The sequence below is a fragment of the Hyla sarda genome, chromosome 3, assembly GCF_029499605.1.
Source record: "Hyla sarda isolate aHylSar1 chromosome 3, aHylSar1.hap1, whole genome shotgun sequence".
Classification (NCBI taxonomy): domain Eukaryota; kingdom Metazoa; phylum Chordata; class Amphibia; order Anura; family Hylidae; genus Hyla; species Hyla sarda.
Genome location: NC_079191.1, coordinates 382,337,454 through 382,364,599, shown reverse-complemented (window position 1 = coordinate 382,364,599; position 27,146 = coordinate 382,337,454). Strand labels below are relative to the sequence as shown.

General features: G+C 40.9%; 1 protein-coding gene and 1 long non-coding RNA gene across 3 annotated transcripts in view; one reads left to right on the top strand and one right to left on the bottom strand.

The window, feature by feature from the left end:
• The window catches only part of LOC130362834 (uncharacterized), a 37,057-nt gene extending 31,586 nt beyond the window's left edge, over positions 1-5,471 (bottom strand). Inside the window, exon 1 of the long non-coding RNA XR_008891591.1 lies at positions 5,395-5,471. This is a non-coding gene — a long non-coding RNA (uncharacterized LOC130362834). The remainder of the gene's footprint in view (positions 1-5,394) is intronic.
• Positions 1-27,146, top strand: part of KIF16B (kinesin family member 16B) — a 372,668-nt gene that overhangs the window by 264,965 nt on the left and 80,557 nt on the right. For both annotated transcript variants that reach the window (XM_056567898.1, XM_056567896.1), the window contains 2 exons: positions 11,569-11,691; positions 14,671-14,760. In XM_056567898.1, coding sequence (XP_056423873.1) covers positions 11,569-11,691; positions 14,671-14,760 — 213 coding nt within the window. The remainder of the gene's footprint in view (positions 1-11,568; positions 11,692-14,670; positions 14,761-27,146) is intronic.

The following is a 27,146-nucleotide window of genomic DNA, read 5'->3' as shown; positions in this document are numbered from 1 at the left end:
AGCTACGCTTACGGATTTCCACAAACAGAGCAAAATTCCAAGGGGACTTTAAGTGAATTTACGTCCCACTTTTTTTGTCGACGATCTATCATATTGTAAAGACTTTGAAAGAATCATTAACAAGTGCTCACTGGATATCATTCTCCTGACAACTGATAAACTATATACAGCCATCAATTATTCAAAAACTAAAATTGAGAGTGTGCAACAGCAATTACAGGATTGCCTGAACAAAGAAGACTTCAAGACCCTAAAAGAAAACCTGAACAGCGAATTGGAATCCTACAACAATTACATTAAACAAACAAAATGCCATCAATTCCTGAGGGACACAGAGGACTATCTGAACAAGACTGTATACAAATGGCAGGATTCGCAAGGAAATGCACGTCCTCTTGGCAGAGGTTGTGGCTACCATTCATCTGGCACAAGCAGCGACCAATAAGGCTCACAACAATAGCGCTACCCTTTTCCCAGGGCCCGGGGAAGACGGCGACCACCAAGAAGACGAGGAGGACTGGCCGCCACCACCTATTGCTTATCCTACTGCCCTGTGGGCCAATTTAATACATTCCAATTAGACCTAGATCTACACAGACTATACCGCAATGTCCGCCTTAAAACACATTCCTCTTCAATCTCCAAAACCCCTACATCATCCACACAGGAAGAGGAGACACTTACACTGCAACAGCTAGGCTTAAGAACTAAAAGCAGGTATAACCCCCCCCCCCCCCCCCCCCACACACACACACACATATCTATCATCCTACAGAAACTTTTATATAGTTAGTCCAGCAGGAAATTGTTAAATTTACCACACCGTACATGAACCACAACCTGAAGGTTAGGAGCAACATTACAGGGGAAGAACAGAGATTGTCGCAGGACCTCATGAGAGATGGCGACCTCACTATTAAGCCGGCAGAAAAAGGGGGACCCATTGTTGTTATGCCAAGGAAATTTTACATCAGCTCTCAGATGGCTCTACAGGGAAACCCATTACCCAGCATCCAAAAAGCGATAAAAGAACTTGTGACACATCCTCTAAACATAGGTACCATATACACCAAACTGGGTGATTTTATTTTTTAGAAAAGATTTTCCTATTACACCAGTCATCTATTTTCTTCCAAAAGTGCACAAGACCCTGATCAATCCCCCTGGCCGCCCCATTGTCCCTTCCATTGACTCTGTTTTCAACACTTCTTCGATCACTTTGGAGAAAATACATTCTTAGTAGACACCTCAGAATTCCTCACTATCATTCAGAACATCACCAACACCTCATGCAATACCTGACTAGTCACAATAGATGTTTTTAGTCTTTATACCTCAATAGCACATGAGAAAGGCATTACAGCTGTACAGTGGCTACTTGATCAGAGCACATATAGTGATCAACAGAAGAAGTTTTTTGTTGCCCTATTGAGAATTGTACTATATGACAATTATGTTATGTTCAAAGACAAGTAATATCTACAGATATGCGGCTCAGCAATGGGCGCAAATATACCACCCCCCCCCAATATGCAAATGCTTACATGGCATATTTTGAGGAATTTCATATTTACAACCTTCTGCTCTTTCAATTGCATGCCAAAGTTTGGCGCAGATATATTGACAACGTATTTTGCATATGGGAGGGGCCACATGACACAATTTTGTCTTTCCTGACACTTCTCAATTCCATTTGGGAGGAGCTTCAGTTCACCCTGGCACTTAGCCAAATCCATCCCCTTCCTAGATACACTGGTCAAGAAGGAAACACAGGGTAACATTACCACTGACCTCTACCAAAAGGCCACAGATAGAAACAGTCTCCTACATTTCACCAGTGCACATTCATACAGCATAAAAAAAAAGCCATTCCCCGGTCACAACTCAAGAGAGTACAACGCCTCGTCAGTGACCCAGATACACAACAGATCAGACTTTATGGAATCCAGATGAAGGGACAGGGCTACCCGGGACACATTTTGATGGAGGCAAGAATGGACAATCCCCCACGCACTGAAACACGAACCACCACACAACGCATTCCATTTGTTCGTGAATAACAACCTCTTTTGTCCGGGGTTGACAACATTGTCCAAAAACAATGGCACATTCTACGTGAAGCCTACCCTAACATCCCTGAAATTTCCCCAACGCCACTGATTTGCAATAAAAGAGCCCCTAACCTATACAACAGTCTAGTAAGAGCAGTTCTGAAACCCACTGACAACACACACAGATTCTCTAAACGTCGGGGTACTTTTTCCTGTCTGCAATGCTCCCAATGCAATAACGTACTCAATGGGGGCAAGATTTTCTACCCCCAAACTGGGAAAATCATTTAATATCAGTGGCTATCATACATGCAGGAGCAAAAATGTACCGTAATCTATGCCATTAAATGCCCTTATGGTCTTTTATATATAGGAGAAACCATGCAAGCAGTTAAGGACAGGATTTGCAAACATAAATCCACTATTCTCTGTGAGAACCTTTTATTACCCATCCCATACCATTTTAAACAACAAAAAAACACATCTCCCTGTTGGGGTACCAAATCATTGAGCAGGTTGTTCTACCTAAAAGAGGTGGTGACATCAAAAAATACCTATTGCAGAGAGAGGCCTTCTGGATACACACCCTGCAAACCTTGGAGCCGAAGGGACTTAACAGGGAATACAAGATTGCTGGCTTAATATGATTAACATCTCTCTCCTCCCTTTTCTCTACCTCTAGCTATCCCAAGCTCGATCTGATCCCTCAGCTCTGGGAGGTGGGCTTCAGTAGTCTCTGCTTCTGATGGGTATGTTCTCCTGGTCTAATGTATCCTTTTTTCCTATTGGTGACATTGCTTGCCGTTTTTTATTTTATTTAACTTTTTCTATCAGGATACTGCTGTTTACATCCTATATTTACCTTACATACCATTTGCTCTAGGTATTGCCAGAGCTTTACCATAATAGTTTTCATTGTACTTGCAACATCCTGTTGTCTCTCCTGCATATGAATATATGTGATTGTGTGAGTATAGAGATGTATTCTCATGCCATGGTGACATCATGCCTCTGTTGTTTTGCATCTATCTATGCAATATTATGCTGAAGGTACAGATATACAGTCGGGATCAAAAGTTTGGGCACCCCAAGTAAAAATGTGTATTAATGTGCATAAAGAAGCCAAGGAAAGATGGAAACATCTGCAAAAGGCATCAAATTACAGATTAGACATTCTTATAATATGTCATCATTTACACTTTTTCAAAATAACAGAAAAAAAATGGTGTCTGCAAAAGTTTGGGCACCCTGCAGAATTTATAGCATGCACTGCCCCCTTTGCAAAGCGGAGTTCTGCCAGTGCCATGGATTGTTCTCAATCATCATCTGGGAAGACCAGGTGATGTCAATCTCAAAGGTTTTAAATGCCCAGACTCATCTGACCTTGCCCCAACTATCAGCATCATGGGTTCTACTAAGCAGTTGTCTAGAAAGCTGAAACTGAAAATAGTTGACACTCACAAAGCTGGAGATGGCTATAAGAAGATAGCAAAACGTTTTCAGATGTCAATATCCTCTGTTCGGTATGTAATTAAGAAATGGCAGTCATCAGGAACAGTGGAAGTTAAAGCAAGATCTGGAAGACCAATAAAAATATCAGACAGAACAGCTCGCAGGATTGGGAGAAAAGCAATTCAAAACCCATGTTTGACTGCACAATCCATTCAGAAAGATCTGGTAGACACTGGAGTTGTGGTACACTATTCCACTATAAAGAGATACTTGTACAAATATGGTCTTCATGGAAGAGTCAGCAGAAGAAAACCTCTTCTATGTCCTCACCACAAAAATCAGCGTTTGAACTTTGTAAATGAACATATAGACAAGCCTGATACATTTTGGAAACAAGTTCTGTGGACCGATGAAGTTAAAATTGAACTTTTTGGCCGGAATGAGCAAAGGTACGTTTGGAGAAGAAGGGGAACAGAATTTAATGAAAAGAAGCTCTGTCCAACTGTTAAGCATGGGGGTGGATCAATCATGCTTTGGGGTCGTATTGCAGCCAGTGACACAGGGAACATCTCACTAGTAGAAGGAAAAATTGATTCTATAAAATTTCAGCAAATTTTAGATGCTAACTTGATGCCATCTGTGAAAAATCTGAAGTTAAAGAGAGGATGGCTTCTACAAGTAGATAATGATCCTAAACACACCTCGAAATCCACGGGGGATTACATCAAGAGGTGTAAACTGAAGGTGTTGCCATGGCCTTCACAATCTCCTGACCTCAACATAATCGAAAATCTATGGATAGACCTTAAAAGAGCAGTGCGTGACAGACAGCCCAGAAATCTCAAAGAACTGGAAGACTTTTGAAAGGAAGAATGGGCAAAGATACCTTAAAGGGGTTATCCAGGAAAAAACTTTTTTATATATATATATCAACTGGCTCCAGAAAGCTAAACAGATTTGTAAATTACTTCTATTAAAAAATCTTAATCCTTTCAGTACTTATGAGCTTCTGAATTTAAGGTTGTTCTTTTCTGTCTAAGTGCTCTCTGATGACACGTGTCCCGGTAACCGCCCAGTTTAGAAGAGGTTTGCTATGGGGATTTGCTTCTAAACTGGGCGGTTCCCGAGACACGTGTCATCAGAGAGCACTTAGACAGAAAAGAACAACCTTAACTTCAGAAGCTCATAAGTACTGAAAGGATTAAGATTTTTTAATAGAAGTAATTTACAAATCTGTTTAACTTTCTGGAGCCAGTTGATATATAAAAGAAAGTTTTTTCCTGGATAACCCCGTTAAACAAGAATTGAAAGACTCTTGGCTGGCTACAAAAAGCATTTACAAGCTGTGATACTTGCCAAAGGGGGCAGTACAAAATATTAACTCTGCAGGGTGCCCAAACTTTTGCAGATGGCATTTTTTGGTTTCTGTTATTTTGAAAGTGTAAATGATGGAAATAAAATCTAACTTTTGTTGACATAATATAAGAATGTCTAATCTGTAATTTGATGCCTTTTGGAGATTTTTCCATCTTTCCTTGGCTTCTTCATGCACATTAATAAAAATTTTTACCTGGGGTGCCCAAACTTTTGATCCCCACTGTATTCACATGATTATTATATGCCTCTGCTTCCTGCATCCATCTATGCTGTACCATATAAAATTGTATCTGTCATTGATGTATGTTTTCTTCTATATGCGGTTACACCCGCACATTCCTCCACTGATGCTAGGGTCCCAAATAAACTCGGCAGTGTATCGGAACGATGTGTCCATCTTTTCAAGGGCCGAGTAATAGTGGAGTAAGGCTGGCATTCAGACTACATAAATTAACTTTATAGTATTCTGGACTACATAAGTTAACTTTATCCCATTTACCATTTACTTACTTACCACGGACTTGCCCTTGATGCGCAAACTCCCGATGTTGGCTGACAAGCGGAGATGCGCACAGGATTTGATCAGCTCCGCTAACTCCCTGTGCTCGGGGAGCGCGATCTGCTATGCTCTTCTGTATATTGCACATTGTTTACACCATGTGACCTTTCTGATGTCATGCATATTGTTTATTTGTGTTACTATGACTACCACACATCAGACTCGGCGTGCCCGCTGGCTGATGAAGTCATTGATGGGCGCCACCTCTTGTATTTAACTGATGCCTGCGAGCGTACAGGTTACCGCAGAGGAAGGCTAAGGCCCAAACACATCCTGTATTTTAGGGATATCTAATAAACTACTTTTTGCTTGGTGAGTGCCGGAGCCTCCTTTTTACTAAGCATTGATACTTCCATGTGCACCACCAATTGCAGCTGTGCCTATGCTACTCTTCTCTGAACAGTGCTCATTTAATGGCTGATAATGACAGCAGGTAGGCGGCTATTTTTTTAAGGGGGGGATTTCAAAAAGCTGAAAAGGTCTGCACAAAGTTTCTTCCCAGAGGTATTCATAAGCCTTGTCAAATTTGTATTTTTCTTACTAAAGATACACTTTAAATATCGCTTCTCTTGGTAATGCTTCTGTGGTTCCAGATAAATAAATATTAAACCCCCTTTAGTGTATGATCTATAAAGAGTAACTCAAGTAAAGACTTGTTAAAAATAATGACTGTGTTAATAATTGAGAAGGGTGGCCTTTAATCTCCTTTGATTTCTCCTCTTCTGGCCTATTCTGATGCAGAGCGTGATAAATACACAGTGACTTAATCATTGCGAACATTGAAGACACAAACTGAATTCCCTCTTTGCTTCTGGCTCAGTGCTTGATTTTAACTCTGCAGAACTAAGAACTAATCTTCTAAATGCTTGTAATATCTATAAAGCCTCCCCAGACAGAACCACCAAGAAACCACTCCCAGCAGCCTCTCCATACATTAACTATGTAGAGTAAGACAGGATAAGAAGAAGCTGTAGACCCTTTTTTTTTATCGTTGGCTGTGTTTAAGTTCTTTGCCTTTGATCTTGGGACACGTAGTAGAACATTTATGACAATCTTTTCTGTAGTTATTACTTGGTAGTTGCATTAAGAGGCCATTGTTTTATGACCTCTTGCAAAATGGCGCTTTCAGGTTTTCTGCCTTTAGATAAAAGAATTAGCAAGGATAGATTACCGTTTGTTAAATGGGCACTCTCATTAAAAAAAATTTTTGCTATTGCACTACTTATGGTAAATAAAAAAAATCTTTCTAATGTACTTTGTTTAAAAAAGAAAGAAAATGTGTTTTCTATGTTTAATTTGTGTTTAAAAAAGCTGCCACTAGGCGTCTCCCTACTTGTCCAGAGCACATTTCCTCCTATCTCTTGCACAGACTTTGGACTCCAGCTGGCCTGGAAGAAGTCCAAAATCAGGAAATGCTGAGGGGGCGGGGTGCAGCCTTAGCCAATCATAGCTCATCTCACACACTGAACTGCTCTTGGCCGTGCGTAGCAAAGTGAGGGAGGAAGTTCTCCCCTGTATGGCTTCAGATGATGTCACGCCTGCTGGGTAACGCCCCTTCCCAGTCTGTGAATCTGACTGAGATTGAGCAAAAAAATGCAGAGCAATATCAAGGTAGAAAACTAAAAAATATTTTAAAAAAATGAAGGCAGGGGGTGGTTTATCATGATGGGGGCAGTGAACTGGGAGGATTATAAAATTTAACAAGAGCATGACAGGTACTCTTTAAATTGTCCTCCAGGTAATAGTGGATTGAGAGGTCTCATGTACAACTTATTCGGCTTGTGGTCTGGTAATCTCAGTCTGCTCTAAAGTAGAAGGTAAGTAAAGAAATCCCGGCACTTACGGATAGATGCTTATTCACTTTTAGTGTTTTATTCACACATAATGAAGAATATTGCGACTCGCAGGATGCGTTTCGTCCAACAGGTGGCCTTTGTCAACCTGTTGGCCGAAACGTGTCCTGCGAGTCGCAATATTCTTCTTTATGTGTGAATAAAACACTCAAAGTGATTAAGCATCTATCCATGAGTGCCGGGATTTCTTTACTTACCTATGCTGACTACTGGTCCGCTGGCAACACACTACAGAGACGAGTGCCGACTCCCTGCTACCTACATTGGACTGCTCTAATGTAGAAGGCCCTTCTATGATTTAAAGTTGGTTTTAAGTGTGTGGCACTGCCATCTAGATATCAACTATGGGGACATTTATAAAAGTGTTTAGTATATATTTTTTGCTTATATTTGTCTCTCAAATGTCTCACGTGTGACTAGGCACCTTTTCTGTGCGACTTTGAACCGGCCGAGTGAAAGAGCAAGAAAATTCAGTTTGGCTTATGATTAAAAAAAATGACTTGCAGTGGTCATGTGTGACTGTGGAAAAAATGCCATACATTTACTCCAGCTCAACCCTGTCAAACAGATTTTGCCTGGAAAACAGAATGGAGGAAAAAAGCTGATTTGTTTACAAATTCATAAAGCCTGTGTGACTTGTTAATAAATTTGTTGCACGTAAGCAAAACATTAAGCAAAATAAAACAACCAAAAACAAAAACATACATAAGCAAGCTTTTATAAATTTCCCCCTATAACTTTTACCTTGACCGGAGAGGATGGACAATATTGGGCAATTGCCTTATCGGGTTTTTGTATGTCCTGTTGTCGTCATGGTCATCCAAAGGACAAATTTATCCCCCAAAAAAACATTGTCCTTCACATTAGGTGAAGGAAGCAGGACTAAATGTTGTCCGTTGGCTGTCCAGGCCTCCTGGGAGTTGTAATTTTGTAACATCTGGTGGGCCACAGTTTGAAGACTACTGGTCTGTATCATTCCACAGTATGAAGTTTTTAGAGTGAAGTTTATTTTTTAGCAAATGTCCAGGTTTGTTGGTAGATTTATAACCTACCCACTCTGAACCATAATTCAGAGCAGCCTGCTTTAGACTCCCAGGGCCACCAACAGGCACAGCATTAATTTACTAAAATGTATATGGTAGTTGTGGAAGTGTGAGCAGCTGAACACTGTGAATGACAGCACCGTTCAGAAGCAAGCCTTGTGTACATGCAATCTGCCCTGTGCACTGCGCATGCTCAAAGCTAACAATGCAATCCCTATGGGGCTGTCTGGTGCAATGACAGGACAGCACATAGAAATATGCATATGGCTGCTCATCACATGTAGGTGATCATCCCCATGAGTAGCAGAGCTCAAACAAACAAGTTGGCCTTAAAGGGGTACTCCGGTTCTCCAGTGTTCTGAACATTTTCGGCCGTCACGGCATCATGAGGGGGCGGAGCTGTGACATCACAACCACTGCCACAGGAACCCGGCGTTTGTTTAGAACGTTGGGTGGGACCCCCGCAATCAGACATCTTATCCCCTATCCTTTGAATAGGGGATAAGATGTCTAGCAGCAGAGTACCCCTTTAATTCTAGGTAGGAGATTAACGAAAGATAAAGTAATGTTTTTATGATACATTATATTTAACCATCATGTTCATGTATTCTAAGTCTTGAGACTACCTCTTTTATTATGTTTTATTGTAAAGTGCTATGGAATGTGTTGGCATTATATATATATATATAAAGGTTATTGTATATTGAAAAACTCTACATCTTTCTAAAAATGCCTCATGCTTCTGTCTTTCTGCTTACTGTAAGTGAACGGGAACATTTTTGTTTATGCCCAGACTGGGCATATGCATCCTGATCATAATCGGCTAAACACTTGAAATGGGTCTTTGCAGGGGCATCTGAGCCCTGTTTCCTGAAGAACCTCAAAAGCCCCTTTGTCAAGACACTAGTATTCTAAATGGCAAATGTTAGGTTTAGGGTCCTGCGACCATTGGGAAACAATATTTTGGCTCATTGCAGGAAAAAATTAACTTTAAACTGATCTGAGATGTCTAAAGTTGGGAAGGCCTGGATAATTTGGGCAGAAAAAAAAATGGAATATGTTCTTTTATAATGATTTTTAGACCTTCATGAATGACATCTAAGAATCTTTGCAACTTCTCCAGTCTTACCTGAAGGCAAGCACATCCTGGAATAAAATGCAAATACTGAGAATGCAATTTTTTTAAGAGACAGATGCATTTCAGTCTCGATGGGCGCTGCAAGTAAAACGTTTCAGTTCAGTTTAGTTTAGTATTGGCTGAGCTCCTTCTTGTTGGTATTACAGTAGTTGATTGTTTCTCTTAGATCGGCCTTAATTGACATTTGATTCCTATTAAAGAACATGTCCATCGGTAATAAACTTTTCCCCTATCCGCAGTGGTTGGTCCCCCTGCGATCTCCCGTACGGGGCCCCAGGTCAGCTCCTGTGTGACGTTTTGCACACAGCAGGTCAGCTGATCCAAACACGCCCCCTCCATACATCTTTATGGGAGAGGCAGGGACACAGCGTTTGTGTGTCTCCTCCTCTCCCATAGAGATGAATGGAGGGGGCGTGTTTTGACCAGCTGACGTTCTGAATACAAAACGCACTCTAACAGAGCAGAGCTGGGGCACCGTACAGGAGATCGCAGGGGACTAGTTCATAGGCTTTTCTTTTCCTTCTCGTAGTAAAATGGTGAGACCAACATCCAGCATTGAAATTATTTAAAACTACTCCACTTCTCAAATATCACAGATATACTGTATGTTATAACCTCAATCTGTTGTCAGGACTAAGGCTAATTTCACACTGACGCTATGCCCTGTCCCGTTAAGGGTCCATTAGGCTCCCTTAACCCTGAACATGTTGGAGCACAACAGGCACCACCAGGTCCGGATGGATCCCATTGACTTTGCATGGGATGCGTCAGGTGTCCATTACTTTGAAAGAGTTGAGCAGGGAAAAATACCAGATATGCAGTAATTTTTTCTCCCATCATTTTGTCACGAAACTCCCTTTAGCGGGGCTCAGCGGCAGTATAAAAGTAGTCTAAGGGTTTTAGGTGTACTTTAGAGCTCCTTTTCTAAAAATCTGTGAGCTTATGGATTCCACCAATGTGTTCCCTGCACAAATCTGTCACTAAAATGTTTAGAAAATATTTAGTTAAAATGTATTTTATATATCTTTTATATATCTAATATTAGAAATAAATAGGAATTTTAAAGCATATGCAAAGTTCATTTGTATTGGAGTTAAAGGGGTACTCAAGGACATGCAGGTAAAATCTTGCTTTTATTTAGGATAATCCAACAGAAGTCACTAACAGAGGACGATGTCTGACGCGTTTCGCACCTAAGTGCTTAATCGTAGACAGTCAATCGTTAATCAGTCTACGATTAAGCACTTAGGTGCGAAACTCGTCAGACATCGCCCTCTGTTAGTGACTTCTGTTGGATTATCTTAAATAGAAGCAAGATTTTACCTGTATGTCCTTGCGCCGGTGCTCCAGGGATTGATCGGGGAACTGAGCGGCACAAGCAGTTGCTAACAGATTTGTAAATTACTTCTATTAAAAAAATCTTAATCCTTCCAGTACTTATTATCTTCTGAATACTACAGAGGAAATTATTTTCTTTCTGGAACACAGTGCTCTCTGCTGACATCTCTGTCCATTTTAGGAACTGTCCAGAGCAGCATATGTTTTCTATGGGGATTTTCTCCTACTCTGGACAGTTCTTAAAATGGAAAGAGGTGTCAGCAGAGAGCACTGTGGTCATGATGTCAGCAGAGAGCTCTGTGTTCCAAAAGAAAATAATTTCCTCTGTAGTATTCAGCAGCTAATAATTACTGAAAGGGTTAAGTTTTTTTTATAGAAGTAATTTACAAATCTGTTTAACTTTGTGGCACCAGTTGATTAAAAAAATAAGTTTTCCACCGGAGTACCCCTTTAAAGCCTATAATCAATATTGTCTTTTTTCAAACATATAGGTTGTATGAGTGGTAGAGCAGATTTCTGTGTTGTAATACAATTTATTTATTGTTGTTTTTTCGTTCAGTTTGCTTTAGAATACTCGCTATGCTTAGTTTTTGGGTTTTTTTTAGCTGAATTTTTAGATGTTCAGTAGCGATTTATCACATTGTACCTTGAAATTTTGGATAAGTAAAGAATAATATCAAATATCTCATGTTTGGGTTTAGCCTTGTTTTCTTGCTCTGCACATCCTTTAAACAGATTTATTTTTTAACTCCCTCAGCGATTGGTATCACGCTCTTTAGGTGTAAATCCTGATGATCTAACGGATCCAGTGAGAGTGACAATACCGCGCTATGTCCTTTGTGGGCAAGGAAAAGATGAGCACTATGAGTTTGAAATAAAGGTAACTCTGCTGGATGTTTTATATTATATTCTTATGTCTATTGTGTTATATTATATCTGATTAATATTCAAACTTTTTATTTATGTATGTATCCATTTATTTTAGCATAACTCTGTAGTACATGTATACTAACCATCATCCATAACCTTAAACCCACTGACAGCTAAAGGGAATAAAATTGATTTGCTTGTGGCAGTGGCACCTGTCAAGTGGAAGGATATATTAGGCAGCAGATTCTTTGAAGGTTGTGAAGTTCTTGAAGGCTTTGTTTCAGTAGCAGGACAATTGGGCAAGTGTAAGGATCTGAAAATGGTTGGCCTTACTGTGATGGCTAGACAACTGGGTCAGAGCACCTCCCAAACAACAGTTTTTATGGTCTATGCAGTAAATATATATATATATTTTTTTTTTATAGCAATTGATTTAAAAGTCTGTTTCTGTTATGAGACATCTGAAATTCATGTTAGTTTTAGCACCTCCTGCTGTTCCATGTTCTTGTCTTGTATGTATGCAGGCTTACAAAAGTGCCTAGAGACTGGAGAAAGGGTCAAGTAAAGCACAACTAATAAATAGAATGGATATATTGCTGAGGACAGTGGAAAAGAAAATTCTGAGAAAATATGTGCTTGTGAGATCTCTGGAGTTGTGCGTTAGGAACTACTTTCTATGCAGATCAGTGGAAAGAGACAGGAGAATTCAACCAGGGAGTTACCAAGGGCCAGATATAATACCCTAGCACACAATATAGCTGCCTTCTGGTCATATAATCATACTGGTACCCACCCACAGAAAGTCAAGAGACCATAATTGACATAGAAATTAGTGACTGGCTGTTGATGTTAGTAAAGTGGTTTGTATTACTCCAGAGCTTCATTGTTTGTTCCATTTGCTGTGATAATCTCTTTTAAATTGTTCACAAATTGTCCCAAATTGGCTCTAATCTGCATTATGTACGCATAGCTTGTGTCTGGTATTATAGCTCAAACATTTCAGTAAAGCTAAGCTGCAATACCACACTCAACCACTGGGCCTGTGTTTCTCTGTTTTCTTAAAGGGGTACTCCAGCGCTTAGACATCTTATCCCGTATCCAAAGGATAGGGGAAAAGATGTCAGTTTGCAGGGGTCCTGCTGCTGGGGACCCCCGGGATCTCGGCTGCAGCACCCACCTGTATGGCTTCCGGCAACGTTGGAGGCTTCGGATCCCGACCACAATGGCGGAAGAGCGTGACGTCACGACTCCGCCCCTTGTGACGTCACGCCCCATCCCCTCAATGCAAGTCTATGGGGGGGGGGCGGGACGGACCTCCCATAGACTTGCATTGAGGGGGCGGGGCGTGACATCACACGGGGCGGAGTCGTGACGTCACGCTCTTCCGCCATTGTGGTTTTGATCCTAAGCCTCCAGCATTACTGGAAGCCATACGGTTGGGGGCTGCAGCCGAGATCCCGGGGGTCCCCAGCAGCGGGACCCCCGCGATCTCACATCTTATCCCCTATCCTTTGGAAAGGGGATAAGATGTCTAGGGGCGAAGTACCCCTTTAAATCTGGCATTCTGGCCCGTTTTACTAAAACTGTCTTATTAATCAGTATAAATATAGACTAGACAGTCTAAGATTGCTTCTGATTTATCACAGTCTGTAAGGTTCTTTTATAACTCTCTGGCATTGCACTATTTGTTGCTCATATCCTAGTGCACGGCCCTTTTACTGAAGCCACCCTCTTTCTTTTTACTAAGGCCATTCCCATTTTGTCAGACGCTAGGGGAAAGTGTCTTAAAGTGTCTTGAAAACATAGGAAATGTGGGGAAAGTCATTTAAGACAGTTTGTGGTGCCAAATACATCAGAATTCCTGTGCGTTTGCAATAGGAAATAATATAATACATTTGGGTATTTTTTATTTTTTTGCCTTGTTGTGTTTACTTTTTGGGTATGTTATACTTATTGTGACTTTTAAATTATCCCACAGACTAAGCCCTGAGAAAGGTAACTCCAAAAACTATTTTCAGCTGAGTGGTTGATTAAAGGGGTATTCCAGGCAAAAACTTTTTTTATATACATCAACTGGCTCCGGAAAGTTAAACAGATTTGTAAATTACTTCTATTAAAAAATCTTAATCCTTCCAATAGTTATTAGCTTCTGAAGTTTTCTGTCTAACTGCTCAATGATGATGTCACGTCCCGGGAGCTGTGCATGATGGGAGAATATCCCCATAGGAGCTGCACAGCTCTCGGGACGTGAGTCATCAGAGAACAGTTAGACAGAAAACAACAACTCAACTTCAGAAGCTAATAACTATTGGAAGGATTAAAAATTTTTAATAGAAGTAATTTACAAATCTTCAATACAGTGGAGAGTTAGAAAAACATCGGCACTCACCAGTCTTCTCTTGAAAAGCTTCTTTATTAATACATACTCACAACATGAAATGCAGTCAGGGAGAGGGATCTGTGCAGGGGGGGTAAGTAGTAGGCGTCTGAAGATTTTGAACAAATCTGCTGATTACAAATCTGTTTAACTTTCCGGAGCCAGTTGATATATAAAAAAAAGTTTTGGCCTGGAATACCCCTTTAATCTGGGTTATCCGGAGTTTCGATTTTTTTTTTTTTTTTTTTTAAAGGGCCACAAATTAATTAAAATAACAAAGCAGAAGTTACTCACGTCTCTAACCCTGTGCTAATCCCTGATTTAGGCTTTGGTTCATACCTCAGCCTTTCTTTTAGAGCGGGCATCACCTGACTGCACCCAATCAGCAGCCTCTGGTAATGCTCCATACACCAGGCATGGCCACTGACTAGAGCCTGAACACTGGATCAGTGCAGGTTCAGAGAGGTAACTAATTGCTCTTTTTAATTTTAATGCATTTGGGACCTTTTTAAAAAAATACTGTAACACCTGTGTAATTGCTTTAGGTGAGGTTTAAAGATTATTTTATGTACAATGAAGAGTTGTACTATTTTTTTCTTTTCTTTCCTCCAGGTAACAGTCTTAGAAGAAACTTGGACAGTTTTTAGAAGATATAGTCGTTTTAGAGAAATGCATAAAACATTCAAGTTAAAGTATCCTGAGGTACAGTATCTTTTATGAACCCATTCTTATTACGTTTTATGTGGATTTAGGAGAAGGGATATTTTAGGAGCTAGAGTAGACCAATCTCTTTGATATACCGTGACCAATTGTTCAGCTCTAAAGTAGAGCAAAAGGATTTGAAACTCTTGGCGTATGTTTTCTGTTTATCTTCCCAATTCTATGGCTGGCAAACACCCATTATTTTGATGGTTCTGGTAAAGGTCCTTATGGGCCATTTGGACAATTCAGAATTTTCCTAAATGTGTTGATGTCTACAGTGTAGACACAAAAGACGTTACCATGATGCAGCTTGCCAACCTTTTACATGTAATGGAACATAACACGCTTTTACACACAGATTTGTGTATTATATATTAACTTGATAAATTTTATAATCCTCCCAGTTCACTGCCTCATCATGATAAACCACCCTCCCTTTATTTTTATTATTTTGTAGTTTTCTACCTGGATATTGCTCTGTATCTTCTGCTCAGTCTCAGGTTCAGGTTCACAGACTGGGAAGGGGTGTTACCCAGCAGGTGTGATATCATCTGAAGCCATACAGGGGAGAACTTCCTCCCTTACTCTGTAACCAACAGCAATCGTCAGTTAAGTGTGAGAGGAGCTATGATTGGATAAGGCTGGATCTCCACCCCCAGCACTCCAGACTGCATTTCCTGTGTTTGGACTTCTGCCAGGCAAGAGTCCAAAGTCTTTGAAATGTGCTCTGGACAAGTTGGGAGACACCTAGTGGCAGCTTTTTTAAACATATATCATAGCAAGCTTATTTTTTTTTTAAACAAATTACATTAGAAAGATTTTTTATTTACCATAAGGAGCACAATAGCAAAAATTGGTTTTAATGAGAGTGCCCATTTAAACCTTAAACTTTCTTGCGTTATGTTAAGTTATACAATTTGTCATTAGACTGAAAATGTCTGATTGAAAATAATGTGTAAGGTTTCTGGGTGTGCTAATTAACCCTTACATGAGATTTCAGGATTATTTTAAAATATAGATAGTAATGGAATATTAGAAAAAAAACTCACAAATTTTTTTGTTCCAAAAATAAGGTTTAACATAAAAACATAATTAAAACAATAGTTCATTTTCTGATGACGCATTCACTTAAATACCGAGAGGACACATAAGGTAATGTACGTCATGGTGTCCTGGTACTTAGTGCACCATAATGTAGAGTTATGTCACAAACATGAAGCGAGCGCAGGAGCTGCACTGACTTGATGCACTGCAGGTGCCAGATGCTATCAGCAATAATTGAGGACGCCAGCGATCACAGTGATGCCCACTATTAACATTTTAGAAGCTGTGAACAATGGCCTTCTACAGCAATTGTAGGCTTCGAGGACATTCATCTGATCACCCCCAGTCCGACCCCAGGGATCCAATGAGTAAAGATGGCAGCTGGAGATCTCCTGACCTGCTCCACAGCCTCTCCGGAGATCTTATTGTATGTTTTACTGTCTGTCAAGCTTTACAAGTAGATCGCCGATCTTACTGATCAGTGCTATGCCAATGCATAGCACTGAACAGTAATAGCAATCGAAAGATTAGTCCCCTGTGAGGACTTCAAAAATGTTTAAAAAAAGTTATAAAAAGTTTTCAAAAATGGGATTAAGCCCCTCCCCCATTAAAAAGGAAGTCACCCCTTTTCACATTTTGCTAATAAAAAAAGTCAAAAATTAGTAAGTAAATAACCAAACATGTTTGATATCACCGCAAGTAGAGATGAGCGAACTTACAGTAAATTCGATTTGTCACGAACTTCTCGGCTCGGCAGTTGATGACTTATCCTGCATAAATTAGTTCAGCTTTCAGGTGCTCCGGTGGGCTGGAAAAGGTGGATACAGTCCTAGGAAAGAGTCTCCTAGGACTGTATCCACCTTTTCCAGCCCACGGGAGCACCTGACGAGCCGAGAAGTTCGTGACAAATCAAATTTACTGAAAGTTCGCTCATCTCTAGCTGCAAGTCCAAAATTACAGATTTTTGGCACATAACATTCCCAAAAAAAATTTATAAAAAAAAAAAAATGATTACAAAGTTACATATATGCAAATGAGGTACCAATAAGAAATCTAGATCACAACGCAAAAAAAGATGAGCCCTCAGAAGTTGTATTTACGGCAAAAATAAGTAAGTTGTAGCTGGTCAGAATGGAAACATTTTAAGCATATTTATATCCTTACATAAAGTTTTCCTTTTTTTTTTAAAAGACAGTACAGTAACAACCATGTAAGCATGGGTATCCTTTTAATCATTATTGACCCACCGATTAAAGAAAACATGATAAAATGAAGCTGTCATTACAAATTACAATTGGTATTCAAAAAACAAGCCCTTCTATGGGTCTGAGGATGGAAAAATAACATTTATGTTGCTTAAAAGCCAAAGAGGAATGAACTGAATTGCAAAAATTTTAATTGTCTGTGTCCTTGAAGGCCAAAACGGGCTTTGTCCTTTAGGGGGTTAATGTCTTTGGCGGTCCAGGAAAGTAAAATTATGAAATAAATGGGGAAAAAAAAAATCTTTGCAGGTGATTTTGAGGTATCTTGACAAAGGAAAAAAGAAGGCTCTAGTAAAATTAGGAACTTCATTACATCTTCTAAAAGCATCTGGGGATACACCAGTGGTTTTTAGGTATTCTTTTGACCTGTTCATGGCTTAAAAAAAACACATAATATACAAGAAGAAAAATGATAGATAGATATATATATATGTATGTATTTTTTTTTTTAACCATCAATAAGGAAAATGTCAGAAACATATCACTGTGTCCATTGACACTTTTAGATATTGAAGTTCAAAATCGCCTTTTCTGCTTTGCCATAAAGTTAAATAATAATCTCCCGGCTTTCTGGGTCATGCAGATGCATTTTTATGTGTCTAGCTTCTGTATCTGGCTCACAAATCCCATCATTCTGCTGCTCACACATTCTGACATTCACTGCTCAGGAAGAGGTGTCTCCGAAGCAGGCACTGAGCCGCTCTTACTCGCTCACCATGCATTCATTTCCTCCCTGAGTCTGCTGTGCTGGTTCTCTTCATCCAATCACTACAGGCTGCTTTGTTATCCCCTCATCTCATTTCTATTCTGCAGTCTGATAGGACAGGAGTGAGCACAGAGGAGTGCTAGTCCCACCTTCACAAACTGGACTTTGGCCATGCCTGTGCTTCAGCTGTGACAAAAAAAAAGGTGCAGCAGCGGGACAGGATTATGTTCTGGATGGTATGGTAGGGGTAGGGGATCCCTAGTGGTCTTTTTTTTTAAATGCCCAGGATTTTTTAAGCTTTTTACTTTGGATTCCCACAGTAATAGTTTGTTTTAAAATGTATTGCACACCCACAAAGTTGTTTAAAGATTTTAGTAACTTGGTTTGTAACTTAGCAGAGATTGACTTGGTCAGAGCAAAAGATAGTAGCAGTACTACATTGGTATTGATGCCAAAGTCACTATTTAGTAACTAGTAAGTAACTCTATCAATAAGAGTTATTCCTAAGAAAAACTTGCACATTTCCGAAGCAGAAACTTGGTCTGAACTGAAAAGTCACCTGGTTGCCATAGAATCTTAACAGATTATATTACTATACAATTGTTCACCAATAAATATGTAATGTAAAGAGCAGTGTTGTACAGTGGGTCTCCAGCTGTTGCAAAACTACAATTCCCAGCATGCCCGGACAGCCTTTGGCTGTCCGGGCCTGCTGGGAGTTGTAGTTTTACAAGCAAAAATGTTACATTTTTTGACCAATATATGCTGCTGCAATCCTCTTTTTTTGTATAAAGTTGTAGTTTTACAACAGCTGGTGACACACTGTTTGGAAAACACTGGTATAGAGCATAAAAAAACAGGCAGAAGGCTTGCCATCTACATGCTGTAGTAAAAAAAAAATAATAATCCTTTTGAAGAGTTATGACATTTACGCATGCAGTGTGACGCCACCTAGTGCTCAAAGTGTATATGAATTTTCGTCCACCTATTGATCTGACTGTTGGTAGACACTCGGGCACTGTAGCCACAGCCAGGTTTCTGCATGGTGATTCCCTGTCCTCTGAAGGGCAACCAAAAGAGATAGCTCTCTGCTTGTCAGGAAGGAAGCAAAACCATGTGCAGTAACATGGCGGTATAGTTGAGAAGCCTCCCTCTTTGGATATAGTAAGAAAGAATGTATTGTAATCTACTAGAGTGTGAAACAGACAGATTCACAGGATCTCTCCTTATACCCAAACAGGCTGGTGGAGCAGGGAAAAGCCACAAGGGGCCACCCGAATGACTTGTGGTTCGGGCAGCATGAAAGTGATAGGTTCCCTTAAAGAAATATGGTGATGCATTCCCAGCATCCACATTGTTTAAAGAGTACCTGTTGCCAAAGAAAACCTTTATTATAGTGTTCCTTGTGTAATTAGCAGACACTTTTCCTTTCACTTGCTTTTAAAATTATCAACATAAATATGTTTAAAATGTAATAAAAAAATGGCCACTAGGTGACTTTGTTCTGTTCCCTGCTGCAATTAATACAGGGAGTTGGGTCTCATCCTGGCCTGGCAGGAGACCAAACTCAGGAAGTGCTTCTTTGCACTGAGCTTGGATGACAGCTGCAAAGAGCCTCATTGAATGCTGCAAAGAGTCTCATTGAATGCTGCAAAGAGTCTCATTGAATGCTGCAAAGAGTCTCATTGAATGCTGCAAAGAGTCTCATTGAATGCTGCAAAGAGTCTCATTGAAGTCTGCAAAGAGTCTCATTAAAGTCTGCAAAGAGCCTGAGGTCTTCTATTCATCACAGCACTGCAACGATGTGAGGATGGAAGTGGTCCCCCAGCAGGCTTCAGTGATGTCCTGCCTGCTGAGAAACAACCACTTTCTCCTGCTGGGAAATTGCAGGAGAGCAACGATGTGAGCAAGAATAAAGGTATGACACAGAGCTTTTTAAAGCTCTGAAATTTTTTTTAAGGGTGGGAGGAGTGTTAGGAGTAGTTAGAGAACATAATCTGAGTTACTTTAGAACAGATTATTTGGTGACAGGTACTTTTTAAAGATTTTCTGTCCGGGATAGCTGGCAGCCATTTATTTTTTGGTTTCTCAGATCCAACTGCATGACATTTTATTGAATAAATCCTAAAGGGGTATTCCAAGTTATATTTTTTTCTCAGCCTTTGAGCCAATGATGCCAAGTTATAATATTGTATAATAAGCTTCTGTTACCTCCGAACACTGCTTTGTCCTGTTTTCATGCACAGGTCCCACACCCGGAAGTGCTGTAGTGCAAGTCTTGTTTTTTTACTGTTATCAGTAAGGGGCAATATGTTATAAGTCACATAGTCTCCAGGGGGTGTGGCTATTACTAAAGTAATTCTATCCACCCACCTACCGCAGCCAGGGACAATATGTCATAAGTCACATGGTCTCCAGGGGGTGTGGCTATTACTAAAGTAATTCTATCCACCCACCTACCACAGCATAGCCATGCCCCCTGGAGACCATGTGACTTATGACATTGTCTCTGGCTGCATGGAATCCTTGAAAAGGTTAGAGACAACAGCAATCAGAATACTTGCATTACAGCACTTAAGGTTGTGGGTTCCGTGCATGAAAATGGGACAAAGCAGTGCTTAGGGGGATAATGGAAGCAACATACACAGTATAATAACTTGGCATCATGAGCCCAAAGGCTGAAGAAAAAAAAAATTCTGGAATCCCCTTTAACATCTTAAAAGGTACCTGTCACAACAGTCTGGCATCAGGATATGTGTAAAGTGGCCGGGCATTCTCAAAGCCCAAGACTTGGCCTGACATGACGAGATCAGGAGTCAAAATGTCGGAACTCCCATGCAAAGTCTATGGGGCGCCTGATCGTGTCATGTTGGGGCAAGTCTCTGCCTACGATAATGCCTGGCCACTTTACACATATCCTACCACTGGATTGTCTTAACAGGTACCTTTTTAATGATTTATATTTTTCAAGGTTTTTCTTTCTCTTGTTGGAAATGCTTTTTGAGGGTACGATCCCACGTAGCGCTAATGCAACGTATTTTTTTTTTACACTGCGCAAAATATGCTGTGCAGTGGGAAATATGCTACATATTCAGTGATGAGCATACACACAGGGCTAGCTGGTGGCAGCCCAGTGTGTTCAGTGGGGTTTGGGGGCGGGGCCATGCGTCATGCTCAGTGCAGAATACGCATTCAGAATAAGCATTCATGTACTGTAGATCGGATGCAGAAATGCAACTTGTGTTATGACTCGGCCACAACGTTTTGTCTGATAATAGGCTCTGTATTCAGATGCCATCTAGATATACTGTACCCATGCGGGTCATGGTATACCAGTGTGTTTTTTTTTTTTAATGATATACATTTTTCATACTCCGCAATATTGGCGAGTATATACCCTTGGTGTATGCCCACCGCCAGCTTCCTTCCTATAACGTGAATCACCGAAAGGCTAATATGTACTTAGGGAATGCCACTCCCATACGTTACCACTAAAGAGATTATTAGAATAAAATGTCACCGAGTGAAAAATACCTCTTTATGAATACCTTAAAACATAACTTTTAATATTGTTATTTAAAAGATAAATCCTAGCTCTTAATCAATATACTAAATACACCTCAAAAAATGTATGTTTGTCCAATACCAAAAATAAATTGTGTATGCGGATGACTGGTGACAGTCACGGATCGCAGAGCATAAGATAGATTAGATATAGATATATTCTTAGCAAAGTAAGGTGGGGAGGTATGTAGTTAGATAGATGATATATCCCACAAGCTAGATGTTAAATAGTCACTGTTGGATATAGTGACTAAAGGCAATATAAGAGGTGAAAACTTGGGGTGAGTGCACGCTAAGCTAGATGGCCCCTCCCTCTGTCCCTGCCTTTTGAGGGACCCACCTCTTTAACAGGGTGGCCTCAACAACGATGACGTTTCCGAACTTACATAAGTGAGGGAGAAAATAATAAACAATGCAAAAGCCTTGATAGAAAATATGCTCGGCGATCCGCAACTGCCCAGACACCACGAGTGATAACCAACTGAACTGTGCAAAAAAACTATATAAACTAATAAACACCAATACCTAGTGTTAGATTAAAATAGGTTCCAAATTATTTACATTAGTCCAATAGCTATCACGCCCCCTCCCGTAGGCTTGCATTGGGGGGCGGAGTGTGCCGTCACACAGGGGCCGAGGCATGATGTCACACGCCACCGGCCCGGTGGTCGCCCGTAATCAGACCCGGAGCGAACACGCTCCGGGGACTGATTACAAACGGGGTGCCGCGTGCATGATTACGGGCGTCCCCAGCAGCGGGACGCCCGCGATCAGGCATCTTATCCCCTATCCTTTGGATAGGGGATAAGATGTGTAAGCACTGGAGAACCCCTTTAAATTAGCCATTGTCCCATAGAAAGGAGTAAGAGCAAAAAAATGTCCCAGAAAAGAGAGCCAAAAGCATAGTTAACAGATGCCCGTGTCCATCTGAAAACAACATACTACATGAAGCACCTGGAATAAAAACAATAAAAAAAAAAAAAAAAAAAAAAGCAACCTACCTAAATCAGTTGCATGATACATAAACTCTCCTAAAAGATAGATGGAAGGCGGCACAAGTCACATATAAAAACAATGAAAAAAGAACAATAGCATCCATATACAAATAAAAGGGGGGCATTCCATAACCTGAGCAACTATATACACAGTCTTTAACTGTGAGAGGGAAAACCCTACATTAATAATAGGGGGATCCTCTCTAAGGGATCATGATAGGAGGTAGTTGAAGTAACTATAATTATTCTAACTAAGGCAGGTAAGGGGGAGGGAGGAGATACATAAATGGCATTTGTAAATCTCAAGCGGCAAACATTATATCAAATAATATGAAAAAAAAACAGCAAAAAGATATATCTATCAGTCATATGTTCTGGAACCAGAGGACATCACACAGGGACCAGTAGAAGCAGGATCAGTGACATCTAGATGACTTCCGAGATTGGCGCTGTGAAAGAGGCTGCATCCCATCCACAGAGGAAAAATAATGTTGAGTTGAAGATTGAGGGCGAGGCGCCTTGGAGAGCAGGTCCCAGTTTAATTCCTTATAAAATGCTTCCCATTCTGGAAGAGGTATAGGAGACAGATTCAGAGCTTGAAAGAAAGGAGAGAAGTCCCTTGGAGATTTTTGTGTAGTAATGACATCTCCTTGACATAAGGAAAAAGGGAAACCTCTTTTGTAGGGAATTCGTTTAGCTTGCAAAACAGAAAGTTGAGGCTTCAAGGTATACCTTTGTCACAGAGTCCTCAGAGAAAGGTCAGGGAAAAGTTGTAATTTAACGTCCAGTTAGGTGATCATATTAAGCACTGTAAAGTCGTGACTCACTCACACATTAGGAGAGGAAGATATATGGCTCTGAGGATCTAAGGGAGGCTGTGAACATAACTCTGCCAGAAGGGGGGGCACCTGATGAGGAATGTCCCCTGTCTGTGGGAGCCTCTGCCCCTGTAGAACCACTGCAGAGATACGCTTGTCAGGAGCTGAAGCGCTGTACAGTGAAGCAGGAAGAGCTGCCTGCGACATCTCCCCACACTGCGCAGGCTACATGAGAGTCCCGGAAAAAGCAGGCCCCGACTCACTTAGTGGAGCTGACTGCGGGAGATTGCTGGGCTAAAAAGGAGGTAATCACCGGAGTGCTTGTCTGAGGCTTTAGAGATCCTTTAGAATGCTTTCGGCGGTGGGACCTCCCCATTACCGGGGTTAATCCTCCATAGATGGCCGCTCAGGACGGAGCTCTGCCTAGAAGCGCCTGGCCGCCAGCACGCCAAGCCACGCCCCTGTTTCATATTTCTTAACCCTTTTAAGTTTAGAAAAAGGTGATACTTCAAAGAATAAAAAGTAAAACCATTTTCAGCAGTTCTGTTAGATTAAAGTATCTCAAGCTTTGAGAAAGTAATACGCCTGCTGAGCCGTGTGCAATACTTAGGCCTGTGTTGGGCCTATTTTCTTATCTAATCACTGAGATTCTCGGTTAACAGATTGGAGTGTCAAATCACAGCATCGCCAGGCATTACTGAGAAAAGCTCGCCTTCCCGAAAAGTCTCATTTCTTTTTTTTCCCTAGAAACAGGACAGTCTTGCCAGTGGATTTTGTTTCATTTTATATTTGACTTAAAGGCATTTGGTTATTTTCTATAAACCTTATCGTGAGTTCAACAATAGATGATTTTGTGCTTGTTGCCAGGACTTTGTCCAGCTACGTGTAGTACCATTAACAGGGCCAGATGAAGGTTGCTGGTTACCCAACAGATTATGATCTAATAAGTATGAAGGCTGCAAATCTGAACGAAGCATCAGTCATTTTAATGCACAGGGGTGGGGTGGGGGGGGGGGGGGGGAGGTCTCAAGACACTTTCCTCTTTTTTTCCTGGCTTCTTCTAGCTTAAATTTTTCTTTTTAGCTTATCTCGTCTAGGTTATTCTTTTGTTGTATCCTTCTGCATGATATTAAAGAGGTACTCCACTCCTAGACATCTTATCCCCTTTCCAGAAGATAAGATATAAGATGTCTTATTGTGGGGGTCCCACCACTGGGAACCCCTGTGATCTCCTGCACGCCACCCCAGCATTCTGAATTTTTTGTTCCTGGCTTTGGGGCTGTGGTCGTGATGTCACGCCATGCCCCCTCATTCAGAACGAAAAGTTCAGAATGCTGGGATGGCATGCAGGAGTTCCCTAATGCTGGGACAGCGGCGCGCCCTCCCCGCCCCCTGCGAACTGACCTCTTTTTACCTCCTTTGGATAGGGGATAAGGTGTCTAGTAGCGGAGTACCCCTTTAAAGGCAAATACAATGCTGAAAGTAATACCCATATATATGAGTCACTATTTAAAAACTCAAACTAGAGAGGCAAACAGTGGCACCGATACCTATGGCCCTCAACCACGAGATGGATATACTCACGCCAGGCAGAAGACCAGACAAACCTTACTCGGCGGTGCTAGGACAATGCAAACGATAGTAAGCAAAATGAACAATACAAGAGGAAACAGACGTCCTGCACTCACCGTGTAAGAACTGGTCAAACGACTCCCATCTCGGGTGATTCCTCCGGAGGGATCCTAAAGACTGTGCGGGCGCTCAGTGGCCTGTTTCCTCTTGTATTGTTCACTATATAAAAACTGACTTTCAATTAGTGGTCATGCACGTTGGCATGGAGCCTATATGAATGCATTTAGAGCCCATATAATAGATTACTCTGGAGTCCTACATCCTTCATGCTCAGGTATATTGTTAAGGATCTGTTGCTCTCTGTGTGTATTGTAATATTCTTCCCAAAGGCCCCTTTCATATTATGCAAATTCTACACACAATTTCCTTTAAAAAATTCTGCACAGATTCTGAGTTGCACTGCACATTTGACTGTCCACAAAATGTCCCTTCCATGCATCTCTGACCTGATTTCTCCATACCTCCTCTCATATAATATCCGATCTTTACGAGACCTTCTTATGTGCTTTCTTTTTGGCTGCTCCTTACACAGCCATCTTCAAGATTTTCTTAAGCATCTTCCATAGTCTGGAACTCACTAACACAACACATCAGACTCGCTCACCATCTAAACCTTCAAAATTAACATGAAAATACGCCTCCTTAGAAAAGCCTACAACTTACAATAATACAGAAAGAACAGTTGTTTGTGGAGTTGCCCCTTAACACTATTTTTATTGTTTCATGCAAATTCTGCAGACTTGTTGTTTTCTTGAACATACTTTATTTATTAGAAATGGACTGTAACTAATATTTTAACAATCATAATTAGGAATAATTGAATATTGATTAGGGATGCACCGAAAGGGAAATTTTGGGCCAAAACCGAAAAATTAGGCTGTGCTTGGCCAAAAACCGAAACTAAAAATGCATTGCCCCGCCCACTTTTTTTCAATATAGTTTTTGTAAAATTGTATTCTCAGAATTTTTTTGTTACTAATGTAATTGAAGGCGACACCGGAACACATGTGAGGTGGCTATGGAAAGTACTGGCCGGGCTTGGAGCAACAGCACTGCCACTCACCTTACATTGACTCCAGGACACACTATAGGGGTACACACCTATCTGATTGGTTGCTATGGGCAACTACTCCATTTTTCCTCAGCATGTTCCGATAAATCTCCCCCTCATATCTTAAGAAAAGAAAAAAAAAATCAATATGCTTAAAATGTTCTCTTCTGACCCCTATAACTTTATTTTTCCCATATATATGGGGCTGTATAGGGACAAATTTTTTTTTTTATCAGTACCATTTTTATTTTGATGGGGACTTTTTGGATTACTTTTTTTTCTGCTACATTATAAGTGAACAAAAATCCACAATTTTTGCCATTGGTATTTTTTTTTTTACATTTACGCCATTGACCATGCGGTTTCATTAACATTATATTGTAATAGTTTTGACATTTGTGCTCGCTTGTGTTACCAAATTTGTTTATTTTTGTTAACTTTATTTGAAAAAGGGAGGTGTGATTTAAACTTTTATTTAGGGGGAGGGGCTTTTTTTTTTTTACATTTATTGCCTTTATTTTTTACAAATTCATTTTCACAATATTTTTTGTCCTCATAGGGCAGCATTTTCTACAGTGTGCCTCCAGTTGTTTAAAAACTACAACTCCCAGCATGCCCAGACAGCCAATGGCTGTATGGCATGCTGGGAGTTGTAGTTTTGTAACAGCTGCAGGCACGCGGATGTAAGATTTTTTTTCTTCTGGACACTGATCAATGCTATGCTATAAGAGGCTATAGCACAGCACTGATCAGTGTTATGTGCTCCATTACTACAGGCTGCTGAGGTTGCCTGCATTATTGGAGCGCTGATCACACAGGACGGACAAAGGCAGGGAACCTCTGCCCGTCCTATCAGCTGATCGGGACCCCGCGGGTGTCCCGATCAGCTCCACTGAGCTACCGCAGATTTTTTTGGGCATTTTAGACTCCGTGATCAACTTTGATTGCAGCGTCTAAAGGGTTAATTACGGACATCACATGGGTCAGTGATGTCCAGCATTAGCCAGTATGAAGCGAGCTCAACACCTGAGCTTGCACGACTGCACCATATACACAGAGAGGGCCTGGACCATGCTGCACAAGACCTGGGACAGAGGGGGAGCCTGGACCGTGCCGCAGGAAACCTGGGGAAGGGGGGAGGAGCCTGGATCATGGTGCATGAGACCTGGGGAGGGGGGGCCTGGACCACGCCGCACGAGACCGGGGGGTGTAGTGCCGATGTGAGGTGTCGGTACTCACACCAGAGAGAGTGTAAGTTGAAAACCACACCCCTATTTTAGGCCACGCCCACCGAAATTATCGGCAAGAAATCCC